The 14,297-nt window shown below is 39.0% G+C and overlaps 1 protein-coding gene across 1 annotated transcript in view; it reads right to left on the bottom strand.

Moving 5' to 3' along the window:
* Nucleotides 1–14,297, bottom strand: part of POLE (DNA polymerase epsilon, catalytic subunit) — a 1,031,469-nt gene that overhangs the window by 349,589 nt on the left and 667,583 nt on the right. The window contains exon 34 of the mRNA XM_044069769.1: nt 6,156–6,262. Within this exon, the coding sequence (XP_043925704.1) occupies nt 6,156–6,262 (107 nt within the window). The remainder of the gene's footprint in view (nt 1–6,155; nt 6,263–14,297) is intronic.

Raw genomic sequence — 14,297 nt, forward strand, 5'->3', positions numbered from 1 at the left:
TAGTATTCTTCAACCTAAGGGGTGGTGAAAGCCACACAACTCTGGCTAGGCTTATAAATGCCCTAGGGCAGATAGCCTAGTATGAACCTATGAACAAAACCTGCTGGAGAGACAGGTTTGTCTCCCAGATGCTGCCCTGTCCTGGGAACAGACTTCCCATACACGTCAAACAAAGTACATCTCTGACTCTCCTCAAGTGCAACCTTGATGAGTGGATGGGGAACCACAACTTTGTCCCAGGGGTTCCACCTGTGTCCCTCATCGACAGGGCCAACAGGTGCTGATTGAAGTTTCTTTTTTGGGGATAAACTCTTGGCTAGACTTGTACGGGCCCCAGGGCCAGTAGCCTAGTAACTTCCTATGATCTTATGTTGTAATGATGATAGTTATACAAAAAACATACAAGATGCATAACGTTTGTAACTAGGAACATGTTAATATGGTATGATTTCTTTTTCATAAATGCATGTTTGCCTATGTCCTTAAGTGATAATTCAATAAAGGTGTTAAAAAAATGATGTCAGCTACTTACTTTGCAAAGGCAAAGAGTTAGCCTGCCAAACTTCCTATAAAAGTGTAACCTAATGTAATCTTTCTCAAATCTGAGTCACATTCTGCTGCCAAAGTACATATTCCATTCTATGTGACCATGCTTCAGGTGAAGCATGGGGCATGGACTCCTCTAAAGATGTAGAATTGAGGTAGTGTTTAGATATGAAACTAGGACTACTCACTGTTTAAAAAGATATATGCTCCATCAACACTGGCAATGAGCAAGCAATGCTCTACAACATAATGGGTAATAACTGCTGATGCTCTGCAGACTATCAACTTATATTTAGAACAGAATGCTAATGTCTTTAAACCGTCTCTTCCACATGTAATTTCCGACACCAGCATTTCTGCCCCCTACAATAAACCAGCTGACTTAAAATAACTCCTTAGTAGAAGGGATAATTCAGAAAAAGATGAAGAATACCCCCCCACCAGTCTCTCCCTGTGCATCTCCAAAAGGATTCAGACTTGTGCAACTGTGTTATCAGGGTTGTAATGACTTCACAACTTCAAGCAAGAGTCTAACTACTACTGGAAATCTTTGTCCAGTTGTAGCTTTACTAACAGACAAAAATTGCTGCCAGTGAAGTGCTCTGTTCTTAGATGGGTTTAACAGAAGATTGCTAAATAAATAAACAGAGAGGTGACCACGGAACCATTCAAACGCCAGGTTAATCTCGTCTCCAAGCAATGGTATTAGTCAAATAATCCAAACGTAAAAATACTGCTGAGCATAGTAACTTTGTTTAATATAAAACGGAATATTTTATTAAAGCATGCTACAGGTAAGCGCTTTCACATAAGCTTCGTCAGACTGTTAAAATTCAAAAACACATTCAATTAAAACTTTTATACAAATCAGTCACATGTTGTACCATCTAATTGAACTCAATGATTTAAAGTTATATCCTAATTTTGAGTCAAATATAAAAAAACCTTTCTAAAGTTAACAATACCTCACATCCTAGTATGACATATCTAAAGTTAACTACATTACAAACAAAAGCTATTCACTGTTCATAAAAATATACATCTTTCGCATAGACACGAATGACTCATATCAGAAATAAACATTTGTGCAAAGCGCAATAAATAATATACTCACTATCTCCATAAAATGTTAAGCCCTGCATCCAAACCTGTACATACTCAAAGTCTATCCCTGTCTCATTGGCTGCATAATATGCAATAAGTCAGTTTTGAATCGTATGTAAAAACCTTTCTAAAGTTAGCTATGCATCACATTCTAGTATGGCATATTTAAGTATAGTATATCTAATACTGGCTACAACGCAAACAAACTCCATTTTCTGTTCTTAAAGACCCATGGTATCAGGGAAAAAGTCCACTTTTATTGACGTTTTGTGGACGATGTCTTTCTGATCTGGGAGGGCAGTACTAAGGAACTGGCTGAATATCTAGCATATATGAATAGTATGACCACATATTTAAAATTTACGTCTCATTCTTCCAGGACTAGAATTGAATATTTAGATGTTTTTGTGGAGGGTGTCATGGACACATACGTTAGCACTGGAGTGTTTAGGAAACAATGTTATAGAAACTCACTCCATCGGTATAGCATGCATCCCAACTATATCTTTAGAAATATCATTAAAGGACAAAGTATGCGTATTTCTCGCTTAAATGGTAGTAATGAAGGATATCAGCATGAGATTAATCCATTTAAACAAAGGCTATTGAAACGTGGCTATAAAGATTATGAAATTACAAAAGGGTTAGTGAATATTAATCAATTAAGGGAAGAAAGAGCAGCACCTTATTTTTCTGCACAAATTAATTCCAACATGCATTATACTGATAATAAATCACAAATTACAAAAAATACCTATGTTTTTCATGAGAGATGTGCAAGAGGTAAGGGATTTAATTAGTAACCATTGGCGTATCCTCACCATGGATAATGAAATATTAAATACTGTACGTGAGAAACCTTGTTTTTTATATAAAAACAAACCTAATCTTAGAAGACTACTTTGTAATACCAAGACCATTGCTAGTTCATTTAATGGCACCTATCCATGCGGTAGTTGTAATTATTGTACTTACATTGAGATAGGTGATAGTTTCATACACCCAGACACGGGTCCGAGTTTTAGTTTTCATGTCTCAGCAGACTGCAATACTTGCCATATAGTTTATTTAGCTACTTGCCAGCTATGTCAATGTTTTTATATTGGCAAAACTAATAGATCATTCCGTTCTAGGATACGTGAACATTTATATGCTATCAGGATTCAACATTTAACCAACGCTTTGGCTAAGCATGTTGCATCCATGGGTCAGGATCATACTTTTACTTTTTATGGTTATAGATTACATACAGCATTCAGTTAGAGAAGGTAATATACGTAATCATACGGAAACCAAAGAAATTAATTGGATCATGAGACTGAGGGCAGACAAGGGCAAAGGGTTAAATGAACGAGCCTCCATTAAACCTATATTAAAAGCTAGACGTCTTATAGTTAGATAATTTTATGATTAATGTAGAATTACTTCTTTATTTTTATCTGGAATATTTTAATGTTGTTTTGATTTTGGTATGAACCATTTTTATATGTAATTACTAATTGTTTATTAGATTTTAGGGATTAAGAGACAGTATTGTTTGGATATGAATAATATGACTATGATTAAAGCAGTACTAAGCATCAACAATTTATTAATATGTCTGCCCACAGTACTTTAAAGAAGTACATAGTATAACCAAAAGTTTTTCCTGGGTCCAGTTTTTGCGTTTAATACTAGGGTACGAAGTGCATTATAAATGGTATTTAGATTTGCTATATTATTGATTCTTCGTTATTTATAAGTTATATATTTTGGGTTTAATACAGATTCCTAATTTATCTGCTTTCTGGGAATGCTATATATAACATATAGATATATAATTTGCATTCTGAGAGCTATATTTACAGCCTGGATGTTGGAGTGAGCTGTTGTCTAAACACATTGTGGTTACAATGGGTACGAGTCTTTCACGTCAGTTCATTACTGTTTATATTCCTATGCTAAGGGTTTGCGTTGTATTACCATGGATATTCGTCCGTTATTTATATAGTTGATTTACATTATATTTCTTATATTTTATTCTTTCTTATATTATGTATATTTATATCTTTTAGAAAAATTGTAGGATATTCAAGCTTTGATGTGCGCCCAATGTATTGATTTGCTGTAGTTTTACATGTTCAGGTCTTCAGGCGACGCCGATAGTATCTAAACTATTATGATGTATTTGTTTTTTATATTAGAATAAGTACTAAAAAAATTTTTATGTTCCATTGCTAGATTGGAATGGAATTACACCTTTGTATTTGAATGCCTACCATGAATGGTATATGTGGTTCATGTGCCTGACTGCGGCCAAATAGCAGGAAAACCTGATTTCATTATTTTTCATCATTAGTGCTTCAGTTTCTCCTAGCTGTCACTTGATGCATATTTATACACATGCATATGGTTGTGCTGAGATTCAAATATTACTGTTATATCAGATGTGAGACACTTTGATATCATATTTGGTATGTTACCATAATTCTCAATGAATGAACTATACGGCCAATGAGACAAGGATAGGCTTTGAGCATATACAGGTCCAGATGTATGGCGATATAGAGTATATTATTGTTCATTGGTTAGTACTAGGCTAACTGTCCTTGCAAGCCATTTTAAGCCTAGCCAATTATCCCTTGTGAGACTCAAACCTTGCACCTTGTGTTTATAAGGTAAACATCTTAACCATTAGGCCACCCTCCTATGTGTTTTGCACAAATGTTATTTACTTTTGGTAAATGAGTCATTTGAAATTATGTGAATGATGCATTTTTCTTTAAGAACAGAGAATGGAGTTTGTTCGTGTTGTAGCCAGTATTAGATATACTATACTTAAATATGCCATACTAGGATGTGATGCATAGCTAACTTTAGAAAGGTTTTTACATATGACTCAAAACTGACTTTTATTGCATATTATGCAGCCAATGAGACAGGGATAGACTGAGTATGTATAGGTTTGGATGCAGGGCTTAACATTTTATGGAGATAGCGAGTATATTATTTCTTGCGCTTTGCACAAATATTGTTTATTTCTGATGTACGAATCATTCGTGTCTATGCGAAAGATGTATATTTTTATGAACAGTGAATAGCTTTTGTTTGTAATGTAGTTAACTTTAGATATGTCATACTAGGATGTGACGTATCGTTAACTTTAGAAAGGTTTTTTATATTTGACTCAAAATTAGGATATAACTTTAAATCATTAATTGAGTTCAATTAGATGGTATAACATGTGACTGATTTGTATAAAAGTTTTAATTGAATGTGTTTTTGAATTTTAACAGTCTGACGAAGCTTATGTGAAAGCGCTTACCTGCAGTATGCTTTAATAAAATATTCTGTTTTATTTTAAACGAAGTTACTACGCTCAGCAGTATTTTTACGTTTGGATTATTTGACTAATACCATTGCTTGGAGACAAGATTAACCTGGCGTTTGAATGGTTCCGTGGTCACCTCTCTGTTTATTTAATTAGCATCTGCAGTTTATCTTTACTGGCAAGCAGAGAGGTGTTCATTCTGCTGGGAGCTTCCATTTATCTGCTTTTTGTTTATTTAACAGAAGATTGGCCAATATAACAGTTCTTCAGCAAAATCTGCAAGCAGACTGGCAAACTGCACTGAATGAAAAAAAAAAACATAGCTGGTGAGAAATGATCAGACATGAAAAATAAAACATTTAGCGCAATCCTCCTTCGGGCTGAAGGGGAAACATGAGTAACAATACAAAAAAGGATGGGGCAAAAAGAATAACACTTGGGCATCAGTAGGTTTTGGGTGGTACAGTGGCACAGCTAGCAACAATGTAAAATCATTAGAGAATCTACAGTTCTTTTCACAGCTGGGATGCCTTCTGCGCAGAATGACAGGTCTTTCCTGTGTCAGCATGGGTTTTCCTTGAGTTCTCTTGTTTTCCTCTGAAATGCATCAGTAGGATGACTGCTGACATTACAAACTGCCCATATGTGTGCATGCATGCGAGTGCTCCTCCAAGACTGACACCTCATTGGAATCCGCTTCAAAGCCTTGTGCTACAAGCTCTGGTATCCAAATGACTCCATAAAAGATAAAGCGAGTCAATGGAAAAAGGATGGATTGCTGGATGATCAATAAGCTTTTCTAGGATCGGAGTGTGGGACAAGCAGAACTGTTGCATTAATGTGATTCTGAAGTAATTTAGGCAAATGAAAAGTATTATATTATGAAAATCATACTTGATTTTACTGAATGCATTTAACTGCTAACCATTTTCTGATGTTTGTAAACAAATGTGTTAGAATGATTAAAATGTAGGCACAACAATCTGCCGCTATGCTGGATATTGCATCTACACAGATTATACACATCATTTGCATCTTACTGGAGTCTTCATTCTCTGAATTGCAGAACATTTATTTGCAACATTTTCTTTTCAGTTTATGAACAGCAATGAAACAAATTAAAGCAGAATATAAATTAAGTCAAAGACTGGTCGCCGCCCAATATAATGGATGACTACCACCACCTGTTTCTTACCGTGTCGACTACAAACACAGATGCTTTCCTCTGTGAAGGGATGAAGAGTCCAAACAACGCTTTATTGCCCTGTGAATTGTGATACAGGTAAATATGCCGGATGCTGCCTGTAAGAAGAAATTAAAGATAACTTTAAACAAAATCAAAAACAAATTCTACTGTCCTGCAGTTACAAAAAAACATCCAGTTGAAGAACTGTACTATTTTCATGGGGGGAAAATAACAAGTCTAGCCAAGACTTCAAAGGCCAATCTGAAATAAAACAGAATGTACTCAGTATAATAATTTAACTTTAGGAGAATACTTTCTATACAGTTAATTTACTAATTCCTTCCAGTCTCTTCTTGCATAGTTTTTAATTTTCTCAAATCTGCCTGTTGCATGCGAGTACACCCCTCTCCTTAGCCCACACCAGGGTTCATTCCACCCATATTGAGGGGAATCCAAGATTAAGGATCCCAAGTTCCTGATCCCCGTTTAAACCAAATGCACTAAACATGCATTATAAACTTGGATTAATTTAGCAAGACCTATTTAATCACCAAAGATGACATCAAAATTCAATAAGGACAACGAGGACAGCACACAAGGAACAAAAGTTAACTAGTGAAGATGATCTCTCAAAGATGAAGTGATGCTCACACAATACTCTGCATACTTTATATTGGAGACTGATGTGTCCTCCACAGTGACTTAACACTTAATCAGACTCTGAAGCAGTATACCAAAAAAGAATAACAGCAGGGGGAAAAATTCTTAATGCAGAAAGCCCTCTCAAAAATTGAATGACATAGTCGGTAATGGCATATTTGTGACGTCATGCTAGTGGGGAACACTTAAGAATCCCAAGCAACACATAGCAACCCAAAATGAGGAGTGGCAGGGCCAACAGAATTCAGAACAAAATGCTTTGAAGAACATCAGAACAAGCTGCAGGTGACCTTGCTGTAACTTTAGACTAAGGCTTGGCAGCATTTATTACAAAGCCCCAAAAATCGTTCTTTATTACCTGTTGGTACAGACAAACCTGAAATATTCAGATGAGGCCTCGGTAGGTCTTAAAGTAAACTTGGTCTGCACTGAATCCCCTTCCATGGTAGCCTACCATATTTTCCTAGTTCATGCTATATGACAGGGAGCTCAGTCACTTTTCAGCAGTGTATGTTGTTAGCATCCAAGTACTGAGAGTAGTAGATCACAGTACTTGACAAGTACTGCAATGCTGCATTTTATGGAGTCTGAATGTGATAAGTACTAGAACAACTACCCTTGTGGAATAGATATTAACCAGAAGGGCATGTTATTCTGAGGCACACTCAGTGATTACCCCAACTTCAGCCTCTGGAAAAATGCACCAATAAAAATCAATCACCAAATCAGAAAATACACAAATGTCCCTGTACAAGATGCCAGCCTTGTGCTTCGCATAAGTGACTGAACACAGGTAATGACATCCTAGTCAACTGATGAAGCACCAGACTTCTTTGGAACCATTTCTTTGTGAAATCAGAGTGAGTGGTATTTGCATATTTAGCTACTGACTCCGCTAAGGAAGCAAATCCATTCAACAGATGCACCTTTACAAACATGTATTGCTACAAGAAACCCCACTGATAACGGATTAAAAAGTTGAAATTTAAAGTTATAAAAGTTTAAAACTTCTCCAAACTAGTCTCTAACCAAGGTAATTCAAAACAATGCTGAAGACATATCATTAAACTAACTACAATGACAAGACAAGCCTATATTACCACAGAGGGGGTCTGTGTGTGATGATCCCAACCAGTTAACCAGCACACTCAGTACAAACTACCAAAGACCATGTCCCAACTCCCAGCTCATTATAAATGTGCACTCAGTCACACTAAGTCTTCATACCTGCATGTCAGGTAACTGTAAAGAAAACCTTATTTAACATCAATGTCCCAGCAACAGCTAGACACCCTATCCAGATATGTAATGATTACAGCTAATGGCATAACTTTCACATCAGCCACACTCAATCACATCCCTCAAAAGGGTGCAGTGCCCAAGTTCCACAAGATATCTCATGTTGTCCCAGCATAGGGAGGAGGAATTACACAGATCTGAAAAACTAGATTTGTCTCTCTCCACTATCCATACACAAAAACACAACCCTCAGGACAGTACACTCCTATGTTTCAGAAGATATCTCATGACAACCCAATACACGAGGGGAGAAATTTCACAGATCTGTAAACTTCAGATTCACTTCTCTCTCCTCTATCCACACTCAAAACATCCCCCCAAAACTTGTGCATTGCTTAAGTTCCAGAAGATATCCCAAGTCATACCAGGATGGGAGAAGGAATTCCACTGAAGTTTTGTACCTACCATAAATGTAGATGTTAGAGTGTATTCACTGCTGCAGTCATTACACTTGAGTTATCCTGCCGTCAGGCGGTCCCGCAGTTGGCCAGAGTTCCAAAGTCTTGGTACGGCATCGGTTGCTGTCGCTTCTTCCCTGACGTCAGTGCGCCAGGGGTATATAAGATGCAGCCAACGCCATTTTCTTCAGTTTTTCTTGCCCCAGATGTCAGGTGCCCCCACATAGGTAGGCAATACATATTGCTAATAAAACATACATAAAAGGTAAAACCAAAACCTTCAGTTACCAGCAAATACACCACACAGGTAGTATAGGGTAGAAAGGTATAGATATGTCCCAGCTAAGAAAGAGGGGATGGAGGGAGGGTAACCTGGACTGCAGCAGTGAATACACTCGAACATCTACATTTATGGTAGGTACAAAACTGTACTATGCTCATCGTGTTTCACTGCTGCAGTCATTACACTTGGGTTGAATCCCAAAGCTGAGGTAGGGTGGCTGGTTCTATAGAGGATTTGAGGTGGCTATGAGGCCCTGCAGCACTGCAGTGGCAAAGCCAGCTCTGGATTTAGAATAAAGAGGCAAGTGATAATGTTTGGTAAAGGTGTGCACTGAACTCCAAGTTGCAGCTTCCAGGATATCTTTGGTAGGTACTCCTCTAAGGTAGGCTGTTGCCCTGGTGGAATGTGGCCTAATGTTGCTAGGTACAGTTTTCCCATGCTGTTTGTAGCAGAAACAGATACAGTGTCCTATCCACTTTGAAATGGTCTGCTTTAAAATTGCCTTTCCCTGTGATCCTGCAGCATATGCTACAAACAATTGCTCAGTTTTCCTGAAAGCTTTTGTTTTGTCCAAGTAGAAACGTAGCTGTCTGTGTATGTCCAATGAATGCAGAAGCATCTCCCCTTTATTCTGGGGATTTGGATAAAATGTTGACAAGTGAATAGTTTGGTTAAGAGCCACACTGGAGATCACCTTTGGCATAAATGAAGGGTTTGTTCTTAAAGAAACCCTGTCTTGGTGAAAAATTATGAAAGGCTCCACTGCCATTAGTGCCTGCAACTCTGAGACTCTTCGTGCTGAGGTTATTGCCAGAAGCAGAGCAGTTTTCCATGACACATATTTTAATTCTGCTGAATTGGCTGGCTCAAAAGGAGGTAAAGTTAGTTTTTCCAAGACAAAATTGAGGTCCCAAGTTGGTGTTGGTGCTCTCCGGTGCGGTCTTAGGTTTTTAGTCCCTCTGAGGTACTGTTTTAGCAATGGATGAGAGAAAATAGGAGGATCTGTGTTGTAATGAGCCGAGACGGCAGAGGCGTGAATCTAAATGGATGAAAAGGATAGGCCTTTGTCCAGCATCTCAGTTAAGTATTGTAATATCTGAGGAATATTTGGGACAAGAGGGTCAAAGCTTTGAGCCTGGTTCCAGGCAAAGTATCTCTTCCATTTTCCTGAGTAGGATTTCCTGGTGCTAGGCCTCCTGGCCTCCAAAATGACAACCATAACAGCTTTAGAGAGAGGTGTTGTCTGCTTGACTAAGGAATCTACCATGCAGCCAGGTTTAAGGTTTTGAGCTGGCTGTGCAGGATCTGATTGTTTCGCTGAGTAAGAAGATGCGGAATTTGAGGTAAAATCCATGGTGGGCCTTTAGGTAAGTTCTTTAAGATTGGGTACCAGTGCTGGCTTGGCCGGTCTGGGGGCAATCAGGATCATTTTTGGCTTTTCTTGTCTGGCTTTTAGGAGTACCTTTGAAAGGAGAGGCAGTGGTGGGAAGGCATAAACTTTTAGGCTTTTCCAGCTGAACGAGACAGCATCCACTTTCCATGCTTGCGTGTGCCAAGTCCTTGTGCAGAAATTCTGTAGTTGGCAATTCATTGGGGAGGCAAAAAGATCTATGTCTGGGCTCTCCCATTTTTGTGCTATCATGCTGAATACTTGTAGATTTAACTTCCACTCAGGAGGATCCATGATGTTTCTGCTTAAGTCATCTGCCAGAGTATTTTTCTTTCCTGGCAGGAATTGTGCTTGCAGATGAACTTGATAGGTTAGAGCTGTGTTCCACAAGGTCATGGCTTATCTGCAGAGGGAATAAGAATGAGTGCCCCCTTGTTTATGTACCACATAACTGTGGTGTTGTCCGTCTTTAGTAGTAGTTGTCCTGGATGCAGCAGGTCCTTGAAGGCTATAAGGGCATTTTGTACAGCTAGCATCTTTTTGATTGATGTGAAGATGCATTTGGTCTGCGGCCCACTTGCCCTGAATACATTTTCCTGCCATGTGTGCTCCCCAGGCGTAATCCGAAGGATCTGTTGTTAGTGTCTGCCTGGCTGTGAGTAGAGTGAAATGCTGTCCCTTGTTGAGGTGACATGCCTGTGCCCACCATCGAAACTCCTGTTGTAGGCAGGGAATAAGTGGTATTACTGCTTCCAAACTGTGACAGTGTTGAGTCCAAACACTTTTTAGGTACCATTGTAATTTCCTCATATGCAGTCTGGCATATGGTATTAGTAGTATGCAGGATGCGATGAACCCCAAGGCTTGCAGAATTTTTCTTGCAGGGAGTTGGGTCTTTGTTGCCATCAATTGAAAGTACTGAGTCAGTTGTCTTTGCTTGTCTGGCATGAGATAAGCCATCTGGGCCGTTGTATTTAAGCTGGCACCCAGGAATATTATCTCTTATGAGGGCACTAGTTTTGACTTCTTTTCATTTACTGTGTACCCTAGGCAAATTAGCAATCTTTTTACAAACGCCAGATGCTTTAGAAGAATGTCCTTGCTCACTGCTTGAATAAGGCAGTCATCCAAGTATGGGTATATTTGAATTCCTTTTTGTCTGCAAAATGCAATTACTGGTGCCAGGCATTTTGTGAAGACCCTGGGCGCAGTAGATAAGCCAACGGGCAGTGCAGAGAATTGGTAATGCATTGAACCAGCTATGAATCTGAGGTATCTTCTGCAATTTTGTCTGATAGGGACATGCAGGTATGCCTCTTTGAAGTCCAAAGTAACAAGCCAAGCCTTTTTGCCCAGCATGGGAAGAAGCTGCTGAAGAGTCAACATTTTGAATTTTGGAACATCCATTTAAGTATGTAGAGTTGAAAGGTCCAGTATGGGTCTCCAGGCTTTGTCCTTTCTGGGGACCAGGAAAAGTAGAGTAAAATCCTTGTCCTTGTTCCTGTTGTGGCACTTTTTGAATAGCTCTCATGTCCATGAGGGCTGTAATTTGTTTTTGTGCCTCTGCCCATTGATTTCGTGGCAGGTCTGGCATTCCTTTTAGCCTTGGTGGAGTGTGAAAGTGGAACCTGTAACCTTGAAACACAATATTCAGAACCCATTTGTCTTGGGTGATTATATGCCAATTTTGTGAAAAAAGTGCTAGTTTTCCCCCTAAGGGAGCTTCCAAAAGGTAAGTGCTTGGCAATTGAAGGGGGAAGTCATTGGGACTGTTTCCTATAAGGTTGTGACTTGTCTTCCCATCCTTTTGGGGTTGAAGCACCCCACTGTCGTGGTCTGTAAGAGCCTTGGGGCTGAGATCTGCCTCTTGGGTGTCTGTATCTGCCTCTTTGTGGTCTGACACTGGAAAGGACCAATTTTTGGAGGGCCAATTTCTGCTAAATAGAGGTGGCTGTACCTGTAAGAAAAAGTTTCCCCAATGGGGTACTTAGCTTTACTGAAGACTTCGGTTCTGAAATTCGAATTGAAAATCTCACTAGTTGGCCGACTGGTACTTGCGAACTGCTTTTGCTTCGGGCACCGTGTGGCAAGAAAGACTGAAGAAAATGGAGTCGGCTGCATCTTGTATACCCCTGGCGCACTGACGTCAGGGAAGAAGTGACAGCAACCGACGCCGGACCAAGACTTTGGAACTCTGGCCGACTGCTGGACCGCCTGATGGCAGGTTAACCCAAGTGTAATGACTGCAGCAGTGAAACACGATGAACATCTTTACATCCACACCTCTCTCCTCTATCCACTATACACAATCACTGGAAGGGTCATACGCACTGAAGTCAACAAAAACAAGGAGAAGAATAACAAATTATGTACTCATCAGAACGGTCCACCTGTGTAATCCATTTTCATTCTTCAACTGTTGGGTTCGAATCTGATCCTCAAATCCAACTTGGCCGTTACAAAAGCTCATGATTACCAAATAGCTCTCAAGTTCTCCCTTACCCATAATGCACCAACCCCTAACATACCCCATATGTTTGCTGATTTACCTAGAAGCAATAACTATGGAAAGGTGAGAGGTTGGCATAATGGTTAAGGTATTTACCTTACAAATCCAAAGTGCAGGGTTTGATTCTCGCATGGGGTAATTGACTAGGTTTAAAGTTGCCCACAAGGGTAGTTGGCCTAGTACTAATCTATGAACTTATGTATACGGAACTTTGTATATGTCCTACAGAAGCAACTATATCTGGAGCTGAATCAAAATGGACAGCAGTGTCCTTACAAAATTTGTTCTTCTAGAACTTTGTAGAAACAAAAGGATTGGGGTTGGTGGGCAGGAAGTTGAGGAAGAATGAAAATGGATAACACAGATGGAATGTTATGATGACTACATAATTTCTTAATCTGATGTTGTCAACTTTCATTCTATCAACTGTTGGGACAGAGTCCCCAGCTACTTAATACCCCGGGTGGACTCTAAGGAAGGATATGTCTGAGCACAGTTGAACCAAAAGATGCTCAGCCCCTCAAGACCAGATCTAATTTGTAGTGAGGGATAAAGGTATGAGGAGTTGTCCAAGTTGCTGCTGCATGTATGTCCTCCCTGAAAATCCTGGACAGAAACAGTGAAGTTGCCATGGATCTAGTTGAATGGGCTCTTACAGGTTTAGATAAGGTAAGACCCAATTTATTATAGATAAAAGAAACAAAAATAAATCAGCCATCTGGCTGAAATTACTTTTGCGACTGGTTTACCCAATTTCAAATCTGCAAAGGAAACAATTGGTCTTTCTGATTTATTTTGTCCTATGTAGATAAAAACGTAATTGGCTGTGAATATCCAATAAATGCATCATATATTCATCTTTGTTTGCAAATTTAGGAAAGAATACTGGCAAATGAATAGACTGATAGATATTGGAATCTGACCACCTTGAAAAGAAAGGACACATTTGTTCGTAATGTAACCCTATCCTTATGAAAAATCAAATAGTGAGGTTTTGAGAACAAAGCTTGAGGTTCTGAAATTCTTCTAGCTGAGGTAATGGCCACTAGAAAGATAGTTTTACAGGTAAGAAACTTAAGATTAGATTTAGCTGTTGGGTAAAGGGGGGTGAATTAATGCCTGCAGTACCAAGTTCAGATCATATGGTGGAGTAGGGTCTTTAAACAGGGTTCTCAATAGAAGAGTGCCTCTCAAGAATGCTTTACAAAGTTTAGAAGAGGCCACAGACGAATCTTTAACACAATATGAAAATCAGATATTGCTGCTAATTGAACCTTAATGGTACACAGTAGCATGCTCCTTCTCTGAAAAGCTAAAAATTCAAGTATATTATGTATCAGAGCTGAAAATGGATCATTATTTTGTTGTGCCCAGTAAACAAATCTTTTCCATTTACTTGTATAAAGCTTTCTTGTTGAAGGTTTATGGGTTTATGAGTGACCAGTGTTCCACACCTGAAGTCAACTCTTCGTTGGTCCGATCAGACTATAAGCTTATCATCCTTGATATCCACATCCCACCCCCACCCCCCATTAAGGAAGCCACAGTAAAAAATTTATCCAAAGCCAACTTCATGCTTCTTAAGACAGAAGTAGTGAACTTCATGACACCC

The sequence above is a fragment of the Protopterus annectens genome, chromosome 4.part0, assembly GCF_019279795.1.
Source record: "Protopterus annectens isolate FY-2018-M chromosome 4.part0, PAN1.0, whole genome shotgun sequence".
Lineage (NCBI taxonomy): Eukaryota > Metazoa > Chordata > Ceratodontiformes > Protopteridae > Protopterus > Protopterus annectens.